The sequence below is a fragment of the Dissoconium aciculare genome (genome assembly GCF_010015565.1).
Source record: "Dissoconium aciculare CBS 342.82 unplaced genomic scaffold K489scaffold_8, whole genome shotgun sequence".
Lineage (NCBI taxonomy): Eukaryota > Fungi > Ascomycota > Dothideomycetes > Mycosphaerellales > Dissoconiaceae > Dissoconium > Dissoconium aciculare.
In genome coordinates this window covers 733,934-754,238 of record NW_022984958.1, presented here as the reverse complement: position 1 = coordinate 754,238, position 20,305 = coordinate 733,934, and the positions used below count along the sequence as shown (strand labels likewise).

The window sequence follows — 20,305 nt, the reverse complement described above, 5'->3', positions numbered from 1 at the left end:
CCATCTTGGTCCCTCCTGCTGTGCCGGAAGACGCGAAGTATGGACTCCACTGTGAGCTGGATTCCAGTGGGGCCTTTCGTTACGCGTGCAAAACATCTCATAGGGCAGATATTGCAATGACAGATAAAACCTCGCGACGATTTCCTACCGCGCTGCGGACGTCGCGAAGACACGTGCTGCGTGGGGAGAGTACTCGGTCCCGCGGTGATCGTCGCTGCACATACTCGATATGGAGTCTCTCGGCCAGCGCGCGCAACAAGCCTTCGTCGCCGAGAAGGCGAAATCCCACTCCGCGCCGGGCGATCAATCCTGTCAAGCTTTGATCAGGCTGGGCATATGCAATCGAGTTTGTCAAAGATGGTGCTTGTCTGAATATCTCCGTGTACCATCGTGGACATGTGCGTCGTTGGCGGTATGCATAGATCCACAGTGGACACAGTGGAGATGGTATGCACTGGAGGAATAAAGTTCTTACTGCAGTTCTTGAGTGTGTGTTGTCGATCCGGCAGCGCCCACGGCTCTCGGTCGATGCCTTTGTCCACACCCACTGCTGCCGGGTCTTTGTCCACTACCACCACCACCACAACACCACAGCACCGCCGCAGGAGCGCCGACGACGACGATCACTGACAAAAACATCCATTCCACAAAATCCACAACCCAACGCCCAACACCACCACAACCCCATTCCTGCCCGCATGAAGATCATCCTCAGCTGCATTTACGGTCCTCGGTCGACTCCGAGCTGGTGTCTGCACGCATCCTCACTTACTATCGCGATGCATGAGATCGTCAGAGCCTTTGAATATAGTGAACCAATAGAGCCGCCTTTTTTCCACAATCGTCTATGTACATGGGACGCCATGGATGTCTAGAAGAGGATCTTCAAGCTCCGCTCCTCAACATTTCGTGCCGTCTTCACCTCTATCTTTCGCGCGAAGATCTGCAAAAAGACATTTTCTTTTCAAAATTCACATGAAAGACCGACGGCCGTATGCCAATCAAAAGTTCATCACTAGATTTCACTTTTTTTTTCTCCTCTTCTTCAAAGATGCCATGATCATCGCCACGCGTGGAGAAGTTGCGGAGTGCAGACGAGACTTTCCCACCACCAACGTCTTTTTCGTTAATGACACTTTACTATTCACTCCGCCTTCTTTCCCTGCTTTCTCCCCCCTCACTTGATGAATCTTCCCGTCTTTGCAGCGTCGATCATCTGCAATTGTCTTCCGGGCGCATGAAGCCGCATCCGGCTTTGGCGTGCTTGGCATACTTTCATGTCGTCGGCCCTTCACGCAGCTCGGAGAAACAGATGACGAGCTACACCGCAAAACGATAGCCTCGCATATGTTCCTGACGGATAATCGATCATGGCAAAGAGGGAATGGATATGTACAATATCGTGGATGCCTACAACGCAGCCATCTCTTCCGCGACCGAGGCTGAAATGGCGACATTAGAACGCCGCCGCTCTTGAATATGGATGCCACTGCAGGCAGCCGCTTCACTTGTCTAGCAAGCATCTTGCATGACACTGCTCTCGTGTATCATCACCCAGACTATTGCAATGCTTGACATTGAAGCTCTATATGGCATCCTTGGCAGTATCTTAAACCTTGCCAAGTGACCAGGGTCGTCGAGAAGTGCAAGCTTTGTCGAAGAGATCTCCCATCAACCGTGCACGCTTCGCTCCGCCCCTCCAATGGGACGACGAAGTAGGTCCTCTCTCGTATGTCTGAACGTTGGAAAGAATGAGGGGAAATCGACAACATTCGCAGATCTTCCCATCAACATCACCATCACGGACCATCACGGACCATCTTGTCATCCTCGTCTTCCATCGTCGTGGTGTTGGAGAAGAGGGCCTCGGAAGCGCAGAACGCGGTTCTGCGACTCCACTTCTCGTGTTCCTCTTGCGCGATTGAGGAGAAATTTGAAGTTTAATCATTCTGGGATTGATGGAAGTGTGGAGAAACCATGTACGTTGCATCGTGACGTCGAGCCACTGCGGTTTCCGTCTAGAGGCAAGGAAATTCTCCGTCCCGCTAGTAAAAGTACAGTACCTTACCGTCCTTCAAGCGCGCAGGCTCGCCAAGGGAAATTCGTGCCGCGAGAGAAGGCCCGCGGCGAGAATGTGGGATTTTCCCATCACCGCCTCCCATGGTGCCCCTCCGAATCTTCCGTTGAGTGGCGTCTGCTCTACGCTCACCGAGCCTCGCGATCCTTCGACTGCGGCACTTCCCGTATGAAACGTGCACCGGAGCTGAAACCATTGCTTGAGGTTTCAACAAGAAGGATGCTTGGCGTGAGTTCAAATGGTATGTATGTTGATGAACATCGGCCCGACCTATGACTGTCGAGCGAAGGACTTGTTGGCGTAAGCATTAGTCGTTCAACAGAATGTTTCGGAAGCAACACGTGTATTGAATTGCGAGCATCAGATGTCCTTCACGATCAAATATCGGAACGACTGGACCTTGTGGGATCTTTGGCCGGGCAAGCGCCGTGTTGCGTTCGATCGCAGCTGAGAAGGACTGTTCGTCAGATCTTCCTCTAGCACGGAATTCTCCGAATAAAGCGGCTGAGAATTGTTGAGGACATTATCCCTGTGATGGAGCTTATCAAGTGCCGGCCGTCGACCATGAATGCACCGGTGCTTCGGAGAATGTTCTATACTTGAAGGACTGCATCTAGTTGCGAGTTGGATCTGCTCCAATGTCCCGACTATGACTTGAGCCGCATGAATTTGAAGTAGAAACTTGGGGTTTGAGGCTTCCCGCTGTCAACGTGGAGTGGTGGTGTCCTGCAGCGTGGAGGCCATGCGATGGGCCGCCAATGTCATGGCAGAGGGTTCAGCACCAAAGATGAGCAGATCTCGATCGAGTGGATTCGACCCCTGATTCAGCCCAGATACCCCCAGCGCAGCCAACAGCAGGCAAGTCGCAGTGGTTCTTCATCAGGAATTGAGTACACTTAGACGTGTCTATCAATGAGCACTCAAACTCCACAAGAGACTGCCCGACGACTGTTCGTCTGAGAGTCGATGTAATCTTGACCTTTGAGACATATTGGAGCTGCAGTGAACCATCATTGGTTCACTCTGGGATATGAAGCTCCGATGGTCGTCAAGCGTGATTGTTGGAGGCGATCTCAACCGGTAGAAGGAGCTCGGTCAATCGTTTTGCTCCTTCTTGATGACAACTTCCTTCTTAATATTCGATGAGCGCTCATAATCCTTGAGCTCCTTGGTCCAGATATGTTTCAGGTTCACATATCCTTCATCGTCTTTGCATCGCATCCAGACCGCGCGGAAAATGTCACTCGCTTCTCGCTTCTCCTCCTGACCTTTGTGACCTTCGGTCTTCGGCAGCAGGACCTTCTCGCCGCTTCCATCGGTACTTTTCTGATACTTGCGTCCGCCTGCACGATTGGCGTACCTCCCCGCGCGTGTCATTCCCATCTGGATGAATTTGCGCGCCATGTCGGCGCCCACGAAATCCTGTGCATCGATATAGAAGTCGAATGCTTTGCGCAACGTCTGTGAGGATTCACACGCGATCGGAACAGTCTTGAAGCGCCAATGAGGCAGCAGAATGGATTTGTAGGGTTCGAAAGTCAAGACGCCTTGTTCTCCTCGACCGATGCGATAGGACATGCGTATGCTTGTAGAAGTCTTGGATGGCGTCGGCCACATTGCCTCTGACGATGGGTCCTCTTCATCTGTCGTCCTTTCTTTCTTGATGCTCCAACCCCTCGTTTGGTGTTCCTCGCGCTTCATTCTTCAATTTGTTTGATCATGGTTTATTGAGCAGCACATCGATGACCGCATCCTGTGCCGATACTTAGGTACCAAAGTATCCAGGCCAGCGAGGGCGCTTATGTAACATGACGTGTGTACGTAATCAACAAGCTCCAGCCGGAGCTTGGTAGAACCACTGATTATATGTTTCAATATTCATTAAGGTAGAAGCTTAGAAGCTTTTGCTTAAAGGGCAAGCATCGTGATTTCATCAATCGCAGTGCAATTGTCGTGCTGCACGTTGGATGCGCACAGGAGCATGTTGTTGGCTTGCAGAAGCATTACGCGTCAATCGGACATGCGAGATTGCCTGACAGATAAGACATGATGGCCCTTGCCGCCGAGTACGAACCCTGGTCGCAGATGCCCAGCAAATGCGCGCTTTTGGGTCGGCTTGTCAATGGCAGACACAGATCTCACCTCACCAATGCTGTGCCACAAACCTCAAGTCTCTGTCAACGAGTGAACGTCTTGTCGATGATACCTTAAATACCTAGGTACATTCGAATCAGTGGCTGTTGCTGCCCTTTGGAGTTCTCGTACAAGAAATCTCTAGTCGGTGGCTTTTCCATAGAAGATAGAGTTCGACGATACACTCCGCATTGAGCGAGCGAAGACCTGCGTTCGTGATTGGAGATGGCAGGCTCGAAGTGGTCGATCTCTTACGGTCCGCCAGCGCTTGATCCAATCTGGGGTCCTCAGACATCAGCTGTAAAGTACGGCCCAAAATGACATTTGATCTCGATCGAGTCGAAAGGCTGACTGCCATATAGCTTCTGCGAGGAGGTGCGCGAACGTGACGTCCAAGTTAGTACTGAGCGGTGAATATTGACGATGGTGGGCAGGACTACATCGTCACGAAATACATTGGCGAGTTCTGGAATACTATCACCAGCGCCATCTACAGTCAGCTGAAATAACATCATCATCGCCACACGATTTCTGACCAGCACCTAGTTCTATACGGCATTCATGGTCTTCGACGCTTTAAGCGACAGGATGTCACCATATTCGATGTCGTCAATCTGCCATACTGGGGTCTGATTGGCGTCGGAATCTTCTCCGGCCTGTACCATACCAGTCTCAAATACCACACCCAGATGAGTACGAAGCTGACCGAGATCTTCTGCATCTACCTCTCTGACACATTTGTTCCATAGGCGATGAGCTGTCTATGCATCTTGCCATTGGCACCGTGATGCATCGCGTCTTCACTTTTGAGCAACCTCTAGCGACCCAGCGCAAAGTTACTGCCTTAATCCTCGGTGTCCTCGTACCTTTTTTCATCTACCACTGCGTCGCGGACGAATTTGTTTTACATGTTATCCTCTTCCTTGGTATGGTCATCCTGATTACCTGGAAGACAAGGTCCATTATCTCAGCGCGCGTGCCCTCTGAGACCGACCGACGCAAGCTCGCCAACCTAGTGCATTTTGGCTCCTTTTGCGCTGCGCTCGCATACGGTCTCTGGAATATTGATGTTAACTTCTGCGGGACTTTGACTCGCTGGAAACATGCATTGGGTATGCCATGGGGCATCGCCTTGGAATTCCATGGTTATTGGCATATACTTACCAGTATCACGGCGTATAACTCAATGGCGATCATCGAGTACCTCACCTCTCAGTCGGATGAGAGTGCGCAGGGAGTCGGCTTTGCGTGGCCGTCGAGACAGGTGCTGAGGAATATCGCTGCTGGTGGAAGCGCCATCGGCACAACGAGCAAAAATCAGCAATACAAGAATCGGTGATTCGAGATATCCGTGCCATCCTTGGTGAAACGGAAATCCTATCTTATCTATCGGTACCTCTTAGACACTGGCATCTGCGTCTACATGACGAGCAAAATCATTCTAGAATCACCTCATCATGTCGCCTTAATTCTGGACCTTTCCAAGCGTTTGGCACATGTCACACTTCCAAAGCCGAACAGAACAACCACTGGGATCTATATTGTGTTCAAGTGCTGTGGATGCAACGGAGCGAACCCAGCTATGCCATCAAGATTTCAGACGACTGTCTTTGGAATGCGACAGAAAGCAAATGACGTTGGCGCATCCAGACTTACGAAGACGAAGCGGAAAGGAGTGTAGCGTAAAGCGGCAAGACTTGTATCTCATACGGTAATTGGAGTTTGGAATGTAATGCCTACCGTATAGGAGGAGGTTCCGAGTGATACCTAGAGCACTTAGATGTATCACAAATGCCAGCGCTGACGACTACATATGCCTTGAAACCTCCACCTGACAAAGATGTATCAACAACGATCGCAATTTCAACACAAATATGGACACCAAGGACGTTGACGTCAGCGCAGGAGTGCTGGAAGCCTTTCCAGTACATGTGGTGGAAGTTGCCGTGGGTGTATACAGTCTTGGCCTTCCCGCTGGTCGTACAGGCTCTTTGAGCACCAATCACGTCGCAATTTTTCTGATACTCGCAGGGCAATCGAGCTGCGTGAGATTGGACATGGCACCAGACGAAAATCTCTTGGGTGCACTTGATGTTCGCTTTTATAATTATGCAAAGTCGAAACATGTCATAGAGACACACTCATTGAAAAGTGCATCTGATCAAACGGTGCAAGACTTCTGGCAAGCCATCGAGCAAGACTCACGGCACATGTTCCGGTTTGAGCAAGTCGATAAAGCCACATACGGATCTCGCCACTGGATGTACGAGACCTTCTGCCTCCGAGTACCCACAAGCCTTTTCTAACAGAACATAGAATAGAAACTCTGAGGAAATTTAAGAAAAGAAAAACCTACTCGATACAGCAGAAGATCTTGAAAACGCCAGAGATTTCCTCAGCCAGCAGGGCGACAAACGTCCTAAGGTTGAGCATGAGCTCATCGATGAACCATTCCGTGGCAAATTCCTCAAAAATCATACTACGCCGCGGAGTAACGAACACTTCGAATCATTTTTCCGGAATCTGTTGAATTTGTACGCCGTGTTTCAGGACAATCACTCGACGTTCTGGGATCTATTGCAATCACTAGGATCCAAGACTGAGCGAGCATGGGATTATCCAGCAAGCGAGGACAGCGAAACTCAATCAGCGTCTGACCACCACAGATTCATCGCGGAGGTCGCTAGAGCCATGACTGATCAAGGACTTGAGGCGGAGCACTTGTAAAACTCCTAGCCCAAAAGTTTCGGCTCTCGACTAGCGTAGGTCAGCATCAACTCAAGACTCATTGGCGCGTGGACTGGGTAGAATCACAAGTGGCGACAGATACTTAGAGAATGAGCTGTCTATAGACATCTCAAATCATAGTCATTGACTACGTCTTCATCCGTGAGCAGATATGCATCGCCGCAGGACGATAAGCTGGCAAGCTCGAATATCGACGGATAGAATGCGGCGTTCGCCCAGTCCAAGAGGACAACCTGATCGCCTTCGTCGATCATGATGTTTCGTAGATTCAGGTCGAGATGGCAAAGGACATAAGGTGCAGGCGCCAGGGTCAACGTCAGGCGGCGAATGCGAAGTCTCTGATCAATGCGGGCTCGTAGTTCTGCAACAGAGCGGATGTAAGTTCGATTATCGCCCCACGGAAAGCCCCCAACAAGGCCATCGCTGGCAAGTGAGCCGGGTATGTCACTCTTGACCATCTACAGACTCTCAAGCGCTGATCTCACACGCGGTAGCAAGGACGTTTTCGAGTGCGAATCGCGTACGAACCGTTGCTCTAGAGTGCCGCCTTTGATATACTCCATGAAGAGATAGCTGCGAAGGCCGCGGACGAAGTGTCGAAGCGGCTTGGGTACTTTCAGCTTGGTCCCTTGCAGCTCTCGATAGGCTGCCTTTTGATTCATGTATTCACGATCATCCGGCATCACAATCTTCACTAAAATAGAGTCTGTGATTCGTATGACTGTGGTTCCGCCTTTCAGATTGAAGATCACTTCCCCAACACTGCAAGCGACCAGCAATTCGTACTCTGACCATACGTCGAGATTCATCTTGAGCTCACAGATGGGATCGAAATCCAAATTTCCAGCGTACGGGGAAGAGAAAGTTGTGGGAAGATGTACTGAAATACAGCTTTATAACAATACAAGACCATGTTTCATCCCTTTCTTGCTCGAGTCCTAGGCATGAGCGCTGGTAGCAAGTGTTTGTGCGACGTGAGTGCAGCTTAACAACTGGTTATGGAATGTAGCTAACCCATTTGGAACACCTCCAGCAATACGTGTAACACATACCTTGGTATCTGGCGACCAGCAGGGAAATGATGCGTTCGCATTGATTATGTTGTAACTCTTCAAGACGGTACGCCGATAGCATCTCTGTTGTCTTTGCACGACATTTCACACGTTCGCTTTGAACTTTCAGAGCCTATCAGACCGGATACTTGTTCCACCACGCCGACTCATTTCGTAGCTTGTTTGCTAAGCGATACATCTCACGATGTATCAGGACCGTGACCACGTCATGTGAACAAAAGAACCATCGAAATTGAACATGTCGGGACAAGGCATCACAAAGTACACCCTGAGACCTCGTTTAGCAAGTCATCGCCAACCACTTGGGCTAGACGACGATGTGATGGAGGTCGAGATAGTATATTGAGGACGCATTAATATCAAAGACTGTATAATCGTAAGCAATGCGTCAAATTCGCAGATATCTATTGTTGCAGCGCCTTCATCTACCATGGATGCTCTTCTTACCAGTCCATTTGTCTCGATTTCGATGGACGCTCATGATCGATTGAGGGAGACCGTCAGCCAATCTGCATTGGCGAAAGCCAGCAGAGGAGCAAACGTACAAATAGCGGCAAAGGCTCATATATTGTACTTTGTGTAGGCATTTGATATCGTGGTTGTCCTGTTGATCGACTGTAGATAACAAGTACTCCTCGCCCCAGTAGGACAGGCCAGCAAGCTCGAACATCTACGCCGACCGACTCTCCACCTGCCTTTCTCGCCAAGGAAGACCGCAGACCATGTGATTGTCTACTAAGGGCCCCGGAAGCTCGCTTTGATGCTACGAAGACAATCCAGTGCTGTTCTAACCTTTTCCAACATCGGACCTCGAAGGTTCGGTTGTCCCTTGAACAGCTGGTCTAGGGTCGATCCTTTGATGTACTCCATGAATGAATATCCAGTGTACTTGTGTACGATGCATCGGAGTGGCCGGGGGATTTAACAGGTCGTTCCTTGGAGTTCTCGATATGCAATAGTCTGATTCAGGTATTCGTGATCTTGATATGTCCCAATCTTGACGACTATGGACTCTGTGATCCTCTTGATAGTTTTTTCAAATTGACGGCCGCAGATGATCAGGGCGGCATCGCATACAACCAATAATTCATAGTCGGTCCATTCGTTTAAATGCATTTTGTTACGCGGACTGGTGAGTTGTCACTGTGTTAATTGCACGAATAGTGTGCGACCTTTGTGGCCCGTGAAGGTTTTGAACCGTCGTTTCTACCGGCGGTGGAGTGAGTTCAAACTGCCCATGTGTGCTTCTATGCTCTCGTCGCACGGCCAGGCATGGGTATGTGTGTAACACAATGTACACCAGGAATCTGTGTCAGAAGGCACGCCGCTAGCTTGCAGTGCGGGCATCCTCCCGAAGGAGCAAGTGTAAATGCCTCTGACAAGAATGTGATGCATTGGGATCACGATCTTCCCAACTCTGCCGTACTGGCTCGAACGACATCGAAACCTGAAATACCGATGTTTCAAGCTTCGCCAGATGTCAGTAGCGCAAGGCCGGAAAATCTTCGAGCGATCGACCATCATAAATCGCAAACAACTCGCTCGTGGAAGGAGAGTATCAATAGACGAGATGAATTTCTAAAATCAAAAAGTGCAAATCTAGTAATGCATACCGCCTGAGAACAGATCCAGAAAGCTGGTCTTGTGGCAAGCAGACGGTGCTCAACCATCCAGCACGAATTTGCAACATCCCCACAGCTTACATCCCCCACATATATACGTACACTTTTGTTACAGAGCTGAGATGCAGAAGATTGAGCTTCTGAGAACGCAATCGGATCCGCGCATCTGGAGCAGTTCAATGCAGGTCTCAACGCATCGACAAACTTGCTTCTCAGGGAGCGAATGGCTCTTACAGCTCCACAAGCTTTGGACAGTCCAGCATTAAGCGGAGTCGTGTGGCTTACTCCACGTTGATCGAACCGGCGTCGGATGAGCGCGATGAGCCTGTAACCGGGATCATGGGATCGATCGCAATCATCTCCGCAAGAATATCCAGAATTGGCTGCAAATCATGTTAGTAACCCACCCAACATCCAATCCCGTTTCCGCACTGCTCACCTTTGGTACTGTCTTGTCGTAGATGCTGATCAACTCTCTCGGGGTGGGATAGACCTTCAACGCCTTGTAGAAGCACAGCGCGGCATCAACGGGGTCTGAGCCATCAGTGCTGGCGGTTTCACCTCGTGCGACCTCCTGCATGAAGTATTGTTCGGTATCTTCGGGATCAGTCGGGAAACCGTCCTGGTTGGCTTCATCCACCAATCGTCGAATCTTCTCCTTTTGTGCTCGTTCATTCGCCCGAGCGTTTTCCTCCAGCGACTTTGATATCTTCTTTTGCTGTCTCTTTAAATGTTTTCGGAACTCCGGGTCTGATCGTCGACGATGGTCGAAGTAGACGGCATATGCGACGACACTCGTGGCGATCACTCCTGCAACGGAAGCGATGACGGCCGTTGTTGAGATTGATTGAGATGGTGTAGTTGAAGCCATGGTTGTGCACGGTGACAGAAAGAAAGTGTTCAAGTGCAGTCGAACGGTAGCAAAATCTTTCCGAGCGAAGTTCCGAGATCACCAGTAAAGAAAGTGACGGTGACGAGATGCAAGGTCGATGGATGTAAGAGTTGCTTGTGATGTAATGAATATCGTCGAGAGCTCGTGAACGCGAATCTCGAAATTCTGAGGCGACCGATGGTCCGTGCACACCTCATCATACCCTTCATGCACGACCATGGAGCTTGCGGAGATGCACCTTCCGAACTATCGGGATACCTGGTTGGTTCGGAATATTGCATGAATTGGAGGTGAACTCAATTATTCTGGCTGCGACACGGGATCAAATGAGAGAACCTTGATCCGACATTCGAGACTGCGCTTAGCCACAGACACGTCTGGTAGCGCAAAGTCATGTCCGAAGACAAGAAGGGCATTTCGCTCCGGCGAAAGAAGACGGTGCGACCGACGATCTCTGCTCCTCGTCAAATCACCAGGGAGCTCAGTGCCGATAGCAGATGGGATGCGCAAACCACACGCTCAAATAATAGCGCAGCCACCGACGCTACCGGGCCTCAACGTCGTCCTCGTCTCGGCGGTGAACAGACCAGCGATCTGGTCAAGCGAAGATACAGTACACGTTTCACTGGAGGCCTGCCACAAGATGGGAACACTCCACCTGTTCCAGATGTGCCCTCTTTGCCCGCGCAATATGGCGCCCCAACGAAGTCTCGCGAGGCTGCAAGAAGTCCGGAAAGAGATCGGGACCGGAGTAGAGGCAGGCTAAAGGTCGACACACGAGCTCTAAGAGATCCGAATCTCCAGATCGAGAAATACGTGCAGAGCATTCTCGCCGATGCTTCAGAGAACGACATTCATACCTATCAGATGGATCTGCAGAGTGTCAAGGCGCATACAGATGCTGATTTGCGACACAACGTCTACCAAAACCGAACACAGTTCATTAAGATCTCCAAAGAGGCAGACAAGCTTAAGTCAGAGATGCGGACGTTACGAACACTGATGGGCGAGCTGACAGGAGCTTTGAGTCATGCCACAAGTGCTGGAGGGTCGGAATCTGCGACAGACAGCGCGCTGACTGTTGCCGACAGGAAACGCGCCAATCGGAGCAGTGTAGCGAATCTCGAAGCAATGTGGAGTACACATCTGCAAACATTGTGGAAACGTGTGGAAGGATCACAAAAATACTTGCCTGCCCTACCTGGACGTCACATTATTGTCGAGAGTCAGCGCTGGATTGAGCTCAACGCCGCCACTTGGAAACCGCGCCGTCGCATTGCTCTAGTCCTCCTGAACGATCACTTGCTCGTAGCCAGCGAAAAGAAGCGGAACGATCAGGTTGCTGGGGCGGCAAGGACCAACCGGATGAGCGCCTACAATCCGCAGTCGCAATCGATGTATACGGCAGAGCGCTGCTGGCCACTGCATGACGTACAGTTGACCGACATCAGCACGCGTCAGGGCCCTACCGTAGGCCACAACAATCGATCAAAAGAACACGCCATTATCAGCAATGCGATCAACATTCGTGCGGGCAATGAAAGTTTCACATATACTACTATCGATGCAGCGGACAAAGGAAGCCTACTTGTCGCCTTTAGGAAAGCACAAGAAGACTTGCGAAAGCTGTTAGCCGCTGAGAATGGTGAGCGGGGAATGGCCCTGGACTCATCTGTGCTTGGCGGTAGAGACACTCGTTCATTGAAGAGAGCGACGGCGAATGGCAACGATGCGGTTGCTGAAGAATACAAGCTGGCCAGTCTGAACAGAGCGGGCTCCATCCTGGTAGACGCCGACGGACGGCCGCAGACTGTGCGTTCGATCGAGGCTCAGATCGACGGGCTGGACATCGACATTGCTTTGCAAAGGTTCGAGAAAGCAGTCGCTGGGGTGGAGAAGCTAAGAAAACTTGCGCGTGGCATTCGAGGAAATGCGACGGCTCAGGAGATCATTCTTGTCAAAGTCAACGAACGAGCAAGCAGACTTGCCAACAGCGTCGCGCGGCAACTGAGCCAAAGCAGCGGCGGGGCCGAAAAGACCAAGGAGAATGTTGGATGGTTGCTTCGATTAGGATTCGAAGAGCTCGCTCGTTCCACCTATCTATCCTCTCGTACGGAGACCATCCGTATTCGCACTCGACAGCTCCCATTCACGGGCGCCATGGAGCCGTACATCCATGCTCTGGCATACACGACCTTTACACTGATTCTGCACACCTTCCGCACATTCAACCAGTCCTTCCTCACCACTAGCGCCAGTGCTGTGGTACGCTGGGCAAAGGAGCGAGTCGACGAGTTCAATGCTGTCATCGATCGTCAACTGAGCAGTGTCGCGCGTGGCAGCGACGTCTGGAACGCGTCTCTCCACGTCGTCCGGGAACAGGCCGCCACACTCCACGAAGTAGGCGTGGACTTCAAAGATCTTGTTCTACAAGGTTTGACGCAAGAGTTGGCTCCAGTTCCCGCAGTTTCCAAAGTTGCAACCACAGCCCCGGCCACAGGAACATGAAATGTGCCGACAACCAGACTGCATGCGCCGATCACATACTTTGCACAAGATCTCGATATAAAAAAAATGAACACTCATAGGCGATCTTTTGCCTGGATCTGCTGAGGATCGGATGACGTGTAGGATTGATGACAGAATTGGCGTTATTATGCGGAATTTCAAACCTCGGAACCGTTATCACAAGTTATCCGATTTCGGCCGAAATTAGCTTGCCAGGGCTGCCGCGGTCCAAATGCCAGCACATAAAGCACGAAAACGAATATTTTCAATGTGACGGGAATTATTGACGACATGCAGGATTCCCTGAGGCTCTCAGATCTTCTTTGTATTGACGCTTATATCTCGCGGCGCAAACGGATCAGAAAGCACGACCGCGTAGGCTAAGATTAAAGTTCGAATCCGAAGCGACATCATGTATGGACATCGGGGACTGCTTCAACATGTCTCAGATTCAAGGTTCCAGCCATAGGACCGCTGCAGATGCAGAAACGGCACACATTACGCAGTCCGAATTCTTGCGTTTGCCTGGCGAGATTCGAAACATGATCTACAAGCATCTCTTCGAAACACACGAACCACGGATAGAACCAGGTTACCGCTTGCCAGGTCTGCTCACCACATGTCGGCAAATCCACTTCGAGGCAATCAGTCTGTACTATGGCCTGACTCCTGCATTCCGCTGCCTACATGAAGCGAGCACGATCTCCTGGCTTCGCAACCTCCCGCGTGAAAATCTCAGACTTCTGCGTCATTTGAAATACGATACCATGTGGATCATCCTCACCCAGAAATCTCTAGAGCAGAGCGCAGATCTCGAATGTCAATTGTTCCGCTCCTTACTCAAGCGGTTGGCAGAAGAGGCTTGTGTCGATCTTTTGCATCTGTCGTGGTCCGTCAGCTTCTATTTGCCTTTTGGCGGCAGAGGCCGCGGAGAGATTAGGTGGACGGATCAGCCCGATGTAGTGATTGAGTTGATGCGCAACTGGCGATATGGGCTGGCGACCTCAAATCATCAGTCCTCCGATCAACAACAGGCTATGGTGAGCTGAAGTTGAGGATTCCAATCGCTGAACAGCATCGATGGGACGTCGAATCTTTCCCGCCGACCTGCACAGTATTCAACTCTGTATCAATAAGGACGACAAGACTGAGGATCTCAGAAGCGATGGACCATTCGTCAGCTCACCCTGTCCGGGTCTCCAGAGGAGTAACAACCTTCCCAGTTGAACTTGATACACTCATCCCCCCAGCTCCACCACCCCGCCACCAGGTTTCGAGCAAAGATTTCCAAAGCACGATAGTTCGTCGCATCGGGCATCAGGGGCTCGATCAACTCCTTCAAACACGGCTTTCTGGAATGTAAATCCGGAACGCTAATGATCGTGCGATACACGACCGATGGCGAAGGTGCTTCTCCCGACTGTCCCAAGTCGTGGTAGCCATTCCGACGACGTCCCAGGAGGAGAACTTCATAAGGCTTCCGCCACGCACCATCCAATTCACTCACCGGTTCGCCGCTCTCCGTCGTCTTCAACCACAACCACTCCTCAACCAGATCCACGCCCCACGCCGCGAAAAGGCCCTTTTCGGAATCCAACACGAGTTCGCGGACCGCGGGCTTATTCGTGATCCAGATCGCTACCACGCAGGACTCGTCAATTAAAACGTCAAGGTCCATTTTCAGCAGCAGGCGGCGGAGCTCGGGGAGGGTTGTGGCAGTGGAGTAGGTTTTCCCGGGAGTTTTGTGGCTGCGTCTGACGGAGCGGTTGGGCCAGGGCGGGTCGAGGAGGACGAAGTCGAATTTTCGACGCGGGAGGTCATGGTTTTGGGATTGGTTACGGAGGGATGCGTGGAAGGCGGAGGAAGCGGTGCAGCCTGCTAGATAGAAGGAAGATTTGGGAGGGATGAGGAAGGTGAAATGATCTTCTTTCTCTACTGTTGGGTATGAAGCGTGATTCTGTGATCTGTAATGGATGCGTTGGGTTGTGAGGCTACAATTAGTCATGAAGGTACGATCATCAGAGAGGCATTCTTCACAGACGGAGAGGCGATGTCCCGACCAGTCTCTGTCTTGAATGCTGCTGTCATTACTGAGCGACTGCTTGGCATCACTGTCATATCCACCATTGTGGATCTCCTCTTCAATAAGCTTGAGCGGGAAAATTGGAGACGAGGCTCTTGGCAACGGACGGAACTCATCTGGCGAAGTAGATTCGTCTATAGCATCAAGTTTGCGTTTCGGATGATCGTCATTGTCAGCATCGGTCAAAGAAGGACCTGCTCTCGTAGCATCTACCACATTTCGCCGGGGTCGACACCATTTCCTGCCTGACGGGAATGCTCGAGTGGTTTCGTCGAGGGCACGTGAGAGGACCTGGCGATAGGTCGCATGTTGGTGGAGGAAGAATTCGTCAGAGCTGCAGGTGTGACGTTGATTGAGCCTAGCGGCAGCGGCTGGCGTCCTGGGCTGGTTGGAGGGGAATGGACGTTGCAGCGGGCGGACTGAAGCAATTTCGCCCAAGACGGATGATGGATCGAAGTCTTGTGCACGGGCGATGGAGGTCGGCAGGTCGAGGACTGTTATGGAGCGGGTGGCATTTTGCCAGAGAATAGCTGACGATGATTGTTGATGGGATGATGGAGTTGTTGTTTCCGGTTCTGGTTCTGGTTCTGGTTCTGGTTCTGTTGGTGGTGATGTGTGTTGCATGTCGCACGTGATTTGGTTAGGTTTAGAAATGTGTGTGCAGCGATGATGATGCTGTGCTTGGTATTTTTTGTGCTGGTAGAAAATCTCCATGAGACCATGTGATCGAGAAAAATACTACGACAGTTCGCCGGGACAGCAGAGTCCTGTAGATGCTGCGTCGATAACACGCGACTTAGGGCAAGGATTCCTTTACAGAAGATGTCACGATTGATCATCATCACCTGGGCACCTGCACAAGGGACGAACCTACTGGGTTATAATTTGGAAGACAAGCACAAGACAGAATCCGCCGGTCCCGCTTTATCTCCGATGCCGAAGAGACACTGTACTGTACCGCATCTATTGTCCGAGACAGTAATGATAACCACATCTCACATCGTACCGTAATGCGGGTTTGTGGGATACATGCAAGGAGTGCCAATTGAACTGTGTACTGTGCCTGGGTAATGCCCAAACAAGCACTCGGGCTTGTTCTTCATGGTCTGGGTCACCGGAGGCTGACGTAGGTATTGCATGTATTTGTACCTGTATCTCTTGATTGCCGTGCAAATCTGGGGGAAAAGAGACGGAAGAATAGGATAATAATAAACCTTCGTTACCCGCATTTCCTCGGGTGCGAGGTGTGTAGGTAATCAATCATCATCGTCAGAAGTAAGTCACGCACACTCCCACGCCCACCCACTACTGTGTGATACTACTGTATTACCGGACTGACTCTATAGGTAATAACATTTTCAATACATCCACCTGACATCCTCGTCCTTCTGTTCCTCTGTGTATTATTCCCTCCAAGAACAATCGCAATTGGCCTCCTTGCGTGATACCTATCCTCTTTCGCCAAAGCCGGAATTCCTGCGGACTCGCACCCTACGACTCCTACAAATCCTCCTCCAATCTCAAGCGCTCCGCGTCATTTCTCCTCCACCCGACGGCTTTTGAGAACACGCCGATCGCGGACGACCACACACGTCTTCACCTCACCGCGCGTTCGATGACCAGCCTGGCAGACGGGCCAGCCAGCCATGTCGCCAACACCTTCACACCTCTGTCGCAGTCTCTTGCTATGACACCCGACTCCAGATCCGCAGCCGCCGGCAACCAGCCTGCCATCTGCCCACACGACCGCGAGAACATCGCCCCTTTCCGCACAGAGGCTACTACAGCGAAGCGGAAAATTGAGCGTCAGAGCTGGGAATATGTCGTCCGCAGTGGAACGGCTGGTGGAATTGCTGCGTGTGCAGCCAAGTCGGTGGTCGCACCGCTGGATCGCGTGAAGATCCTCTTTCAAGCCAGCAACCCACAATTTGCAAAATACACAGGCTCATGGGCCGGCGTTGCGAGAGCTACGCAGGACATCTACAAGGCCAGTGGCACCGCGGGTCTCTTTCGTGGCCACAGCGCTACACTACTTAGGATTTTCCCATACGGCGGGATTAAGTTCTTGGCCTACGAGCAGATCCGGGCCGTGGTGATCCCCACTAAACATGAAGAAACTCATGTGCGGAGGTTCGCCGCGGGTTCAATGGCGGGAATCGTGTCGGTGTTCTGCACCTATCCCCTCGAAGTCATCCGCGTGCGGTTAGCCTGGGAAACAAACCCATCGAAGCGAATCGGCGTAAGGGACATATGCCGCAAAATTTACAACGAACAACCTCCACCACCGGCGAACGGCAACGGCCTACTACAAACTGCAGGGCTTCCTAAGACTGCCACAGCGACCCTCGACGCGGCACAAGCTGTCATCCGGACCGTCACGCCTGCGACCGGACTCTCGAATTTCTTTCGTGGGTTCACCCCGACGCTCTGGGGCATGATCCCTTACGCCGGAGCCTCCTTCCTAACCCACGATGCCGCCGGCGACTTCATGCGTCTGCCCTCCCTAGCACCTTACACCGTCCTCCCCGCGAGCGAACTCTCCCCCTCCCAGCTCGCGCCAGGCAAAGCCCAACCTCTGCGCTGGTGGGCGGAGCTGACCACCGGCGCCGTCGCCGGCTTCGTCAGTCAAACCGTCAGTTACCCTCTCGAGGTGATCCGGCGGCGGATGCAAGTTGGTGGAGTGATCGGCGATGGACACCGGATGACCATGGTCGAAGTGGGAAAGAAGATTTTCCAGGAAAAGGGCTACCGCGGCTTTTTCGTCGGGTTGAGCATCGGGTGGGTCAAGGTGGTGCCCATGGCTGCGACGAGTTTCTTTGTTTACGAGCGCATGAAGGTCACTTTTGGAATCTGATCTTCTTTTTCTTTTCTTCTTCTTTTTGCTTTGGGGGGGGGGGGCGAGTACATTTTTTGAGCAGTGGCACAGCGGCAGAAAATTTATATGACCGACTAGAGCCGGCTCACGCTGGCGAGGGCATTGGCGACGACGTCTGATCAATTCGTGTGCCCTGATCTTTGGTCTCGGAAGGTCGTCTTTTTCACCCCTCTACGAAGGGGAAACGCATCCGGCGTTGTCTCTCACGCTTCGGTTCCCACTTTCAAGCCTTTTCAGCGCGCTGCCTCTTCTCTTTTTGCGAGTCGGATGTGGGGCAGAGGGCAGATATATATACACAGAGTCATCCTGCAAAGCGAAACCATCCTCGGTCGAAGTGCCGACCGAGAGAGACCGACAGTCTAGATATCATCACTGCTGCTAGATAGAAATATACCCAGGTATGTTTGAAACGGATCGGAGAATCATATGGGTTGTCGTCGTCGTTTGTTGAGCCCGCCTTGCTCGAAGCCGCCTTGTCCAAACCCGCCTTGCCCGAACCCGCCTCGTCCAACTTGCCCAGCGCCACCTTGCCCAAAGCCAACTTGGACAAAGCCACCTTGTTCGGCCCCGCCGTCTGATCTTATTTGAGGCCATCTTGGCCAAGACTACCTGTCACCTTGTACAGTGCCGCCCTGTCTGGTGCCGCCGCCTGTGATGCCGCCTGTGATGCCGCCCTGGGACCACATTTCTTTACAAGTATCTTGTAATTATTACGCAAAACACAAACGGGAGCGAAGCGAAAGAATTTGTGGTCATTGGAGAGACACCAGGTTTGAGTGGATATTTGTATGCCTATGTTCTTACGATTCAGTGCTTCCGACACGGTGCAACATCTCGACGTCATCCTTTGACCGTTGCGTGTCTACGGGTACGGAGAGACAGCGTGATCGTTCGGATTGAAGGTTCCAGCGATCATCAAGTGGACAGCGTCCATACACGTGTTGATTGGTGGGAAGGGAGAGTGCTTTGATGGAAGGAATGGAGAGACGTGGACATTCCGGAATGGATATGTTTCCCACCATCAAAGCATTTGCTATCAGCGAAAGGTCAAGCAACGCTCTGCAGGCGGGTTAGAACCAAAAAGGTTCTCAAGAATCAATCTCCGCTAGTCGTATAACTGCTTGTAGCCATGGGATTGTAGGCTGCCGAGTAGATATCCTAGCGAGGGGGTGGGGGGGGGGGGGGGGGGTAGACCTGCATAATAACGTTAAACGAGGAGGATTGCATAGAGCATGGAGAAATGTGTGTTGTAGTTTCTTTTGCAAGAAGACGTTGAAAGGTTTGTCCTCAATCACCGCCCTCGCTATTCCCTGATCATTGTAGCGCCGAAGAAAAAGTAAGCATGCGTTGCGAACAGATGGCTCATAATCGTCCCGTGCCAATCACCAGCGATCAGCATCATGCCTTCCATGGCAGAACGGGCGCTGCCATCTGTCCGCCTACGACCTGCTCTATGCAAACTCCACCCATCCTTCCATGAATTTCACAAGTCATTGTCCCATCGGAAACCCCTCTACTTCGACGACACCTTCTTCTTGTTGGCCTCCCGCCCTTGGCTGATTCGCTCGAGGATGCTCTCGCGGTCCTTGTCAAGCTTGAGCTTGACGATCTCGACCTTGGAGGGCGCGATTCCGATCGGTACAGACTGGCCGTTGCTCTTCTCGCGGCTGATGCGCTCGATGTGAATGACGTATTTGAGACGGTAGACGGAAGTGACCTTGCCTTCGCGGCCCTTGTTGGATCCACGCTTGATGATGACCTCGTCGTCCTTGCGGATGGGGATAGATCGGACCTGTGCTATAGTTAGAAATGAATGTTCATGATGGCGGATGTTGCGAATGATGTACGTTGTGCTTTTCCCGAAGTTCTGTGAAATCATCAGTCTCTGTGATCTTCATATTCTCGCATTGATTCCTTCCGTACCCTTGGAGAGAGGCGCGCTCATGATCACTCGGCGAACGCTTGAAGGGGCCTCGAAGTGGGCCTTGCGGGCCTTTCGCCGGCTGGAGTGCAGACTGGTGTTGACCTTCGTCATTTTGGCGGTTCGATTGACAGGACGTGGATTATCGTGATATGGTCGACTTGCGAATTTCTATTTGACGAATGCGACGTTGTCGTGTGTACCTAAGCAAAAGTGCGCATGTCGAATTCGTGAGTCTTGGCACACACGCCTGCCGAAGGAACGTGGCGGGCAGTCCCGTCTCGAGCTTTTACCCTAAGCAGACGTATGGACTTTCGGCCACGGTGCGGGAGACGGAAGTCTCAAATCACGTGCATGCGCCTGTTGTCCGCCC

The 20,305-nt window shown here is 51.7% G+C and overlaps 11 protein-coding genes across 11 annotated transcripts; 5 read left to right on the top strand and 6 right to left on the bottom strand.

The window, feature by feature from the left end:
• Positions 1-949: 949 nt before the first annotated feature.
• Positions 950-1,741, bottom strand: K489DRAFT_252380 (uncharacterized protein). The gene has a single exon (XM_033599971.1). It carries the CDS (start codon positions 1,521-1,523, stop codon positions 1,023-1,025), a length of 501 nt encoding a protein of 166 aa, XP_033458672.1. The 5' UTR covers positions 1,524-1,741; the 3' UTR covers positions 950-1,022.
• Positions 1,742-3,172: 1,431 nt separating this feature from the next.
• Positions 3,173-3,655, bottom strand: K489DRAFT_389502 (uncharacterized protein; the record flags this gene model as incomplete). Its single annotated transcript, XM_033606516.1, has 1 exon — positions 3,173-3,655. The coding sequence occupies one exon, from the start codon at positions 3,653-3,655 to the stop codon at positions 3,173-3,175; it is 483 nt and encodes a 160-aa protein (XP_033458671.1).
• Positions 3,656-4,435: 780 nt separating this feature from the next.
• On the top strand, positions 4,436-5,549 carry K489DRAFT_371619 (alkaline phytoceramidase; the record flags this gene model as incomplete). The annotated part of the gene is made up of 5 exons (XM_033603252.1): positions 4,436-4,515; positions 4,573-4,606; positions 4,645-4,705; positions 4,757-4,903; positions 4,960-5,549. The coding sequence occupies 5 exons, from the start codon at positions 4,436-4,438 to the stop codon at positions 5,547-5,549; spliced, it is 912 nt and encodes a 303-aa protein (XP_033458670.1).
• Positions 5,550-6,084: 535 nt separating this feature from the next.
• K489DRAFT_411075 (uncharacterized protein) lies at positions 6,085-6,937 on the top strand (the record flags this gene model as incomplete). The annotated part of the gene is made up of 2 exons (XM_033607773.1): positions 6,085-6,495; positions 6,557-6,937. The coding sequence occupies 2 exons, from the start codon at positions 6,085-6,087 to the stop codon at positions 6,935-6,937; spliced, it is 792 nt and encodes a 263-aa protein (XP_033458669.1).
• An 88-nt stretch (positions 6,938-7,025) lies between these two features.
• Positions 7,026-8,320, bottom strand: K489DRAFT_402497 (uncharacterized protein). Its single transcript, XM_033607050.1, has 3 exons — positions 8,011-8,320; positions 7,444-7,838; positions 7,026-7,416 (listed from the first exon to the last, which is right to left on the bottom strand). The coding sequence occupies exons 1-3, from the start codon at positions 8,090-8,092 to the stop codon at positions 7,057-7,059; spliced, it is 837 nt and encodes a 278-aa protein (XP_033458668.1). The 5' UTR covers positions 8,093-8,320; the 3' UTR covers positions 7,026-7,056.
• Positions 8,321-9,934: 1,614 nt separating this feature from the next.
• Positions 9,935-10,524, bottom strand: K489DRAFT_389500 (protein import receptor MAS20; the record flags this gene model as incomplete). Its single annotated transcript, XM_033606515.1, has 2 exons — positions 9,935-10,036; positions 10,093-10,524. The coding sequence occupies 2 exons, from the start codon at positions 10,522-10,524 to the stop codon at positions 9,935-9,937; spliced, it is 534 nt and encodes a 177-aa protein (XP_033458667.1).
• Positions 10,525-10,938: 414 nt separating this feature from the next.
• Positions 10,939-13,053, top strand: K489DRAFT_321685 (uncharacterized protein; the record flags this gene model as incomplete). Its single annotated transcript, XM_033601562.1, has 1 exon — positions 10,939-13,053. One exon carries the CDS (start codon positions 10,939-10,941, stop codon positions 13,051-13,053), a length of 2,115 nt encoding a protein of 704 aa, XP_033458666.1.
• A 208-nt stretch (positions 13,054-13,261) lies between these two features.
• Positions 13,262-14,166, top strand: K489DRAFT_252356 (uncharacterized protein). The gene has a single exon (XM_033599970.1). It carries the CDS (start codon positions 13,470-13,472, stop codon positions 14,100-14,102), a length of 633 nt encoding a protein of 210 aa, XP_033458665.1. The 5' UTR covers positions 13,262-13,469; the 3' UTR covers positions 14,103-14,166.
• Positions 14,167-14,230: 64 nt separating this feature from the next.
• Positions 14,231-15,760, bottom strand: K489DRAFT_371613 (MT-A70-domain-containing protein; the record flags this gene model as incomplete). Its single annotated transcript, XM_033603251.1, has 1 exon — positions 14,231-15,760. The coding sequence occupies one exon, from the start codon at positions 15,758-15,760 to the stop codon at positions 14,231-14,233; it is 1,530 nt and encodes a 509-aa protein (XP_033458664.1).
• Positions 15,761-16,441: 681 nt separating this feature from the next.
• K489DRAFT_381615 (mitochondrial carrier) lies at positions 16,442-18,034 on the top strand. Its single transcript, XM_033605169.1, has one exon. It carries the CDS (start codon positions 16,752-16,754, stop codon positions 17,988-17,990), a length of 1,239 nt encoding a protein of 412 aa, XP_033458663.1. The 5' UTR covers positions 16,442-16,751; the 3' UTR covers positions 17,991-18,034.
• Positions 18,035-19,242: 1,208 nt separating this feature from the next.
• On the bottom strand, positions 19,243-20,046 carry K489DRAFT_395265 (ribosomal protein L24; the record flags this gene model as incomplete). Its single annotated transcript, XM_033606837.1, has 3 exons — positions 19,243-19,803; positions 19,859-19,878; positions 19,935-20,046. The coding sequence occupies 3 exons, from the start codon at positions 20,044-20,046 to the stop codon at positions 19,525-19,527; spliced, it is 411 nt and encodes a 136-aa protein (XP_033458662.1). The 3' UTR covers positions 19,243-19,524.
• Positions 20,047-20,305: the final 259 nt, after the last annotated feature.

Coding starts and splice junctions, on each gene's coding strand:
- K489DRAFT_252380 (XM_033599971.1), bottom strand. CDS start 1,523: ATGCTTGCTAGACAAGTGAAGCGGCTGCCTGCAGTGGCATCCATATTC.
- K489DRAFT_402497 (XM_033607050.1), bottom strand. CDS start 8,092: ATGCTATCGGCGTACCGTCTTGAAGAGTTACAACATAATCAATGCGAA. Junction 7,839..8,010: donor GCTGGTCGCCAGATACCAAG/GTATGTGTTACA, acceptor GCTGTATTTCAG/TACATCTTCCCACAACTTTC. Junction 7,417..7,443: donor AAACGTCCTTGCTACCGCGT/GTGAGATCAGCG, acceptor GAGAGTCTGTAG/ATGGTCAAGAGTGACATACC.
- K489DRAFT_252356 (XM_033599970.1), top strand. CDS start 13,470: ATGGACATCGGGGACTGCTTCAACATGTCTCAGATTCAAGGTTCCAGC.
- K489DRAFT_381615 (XM_033605169.1), top strand. CDS start 16,752: ATGACCAGCCTGGCAGACGGGCCAGCCAGCCATGTCGCCAACACCTTC.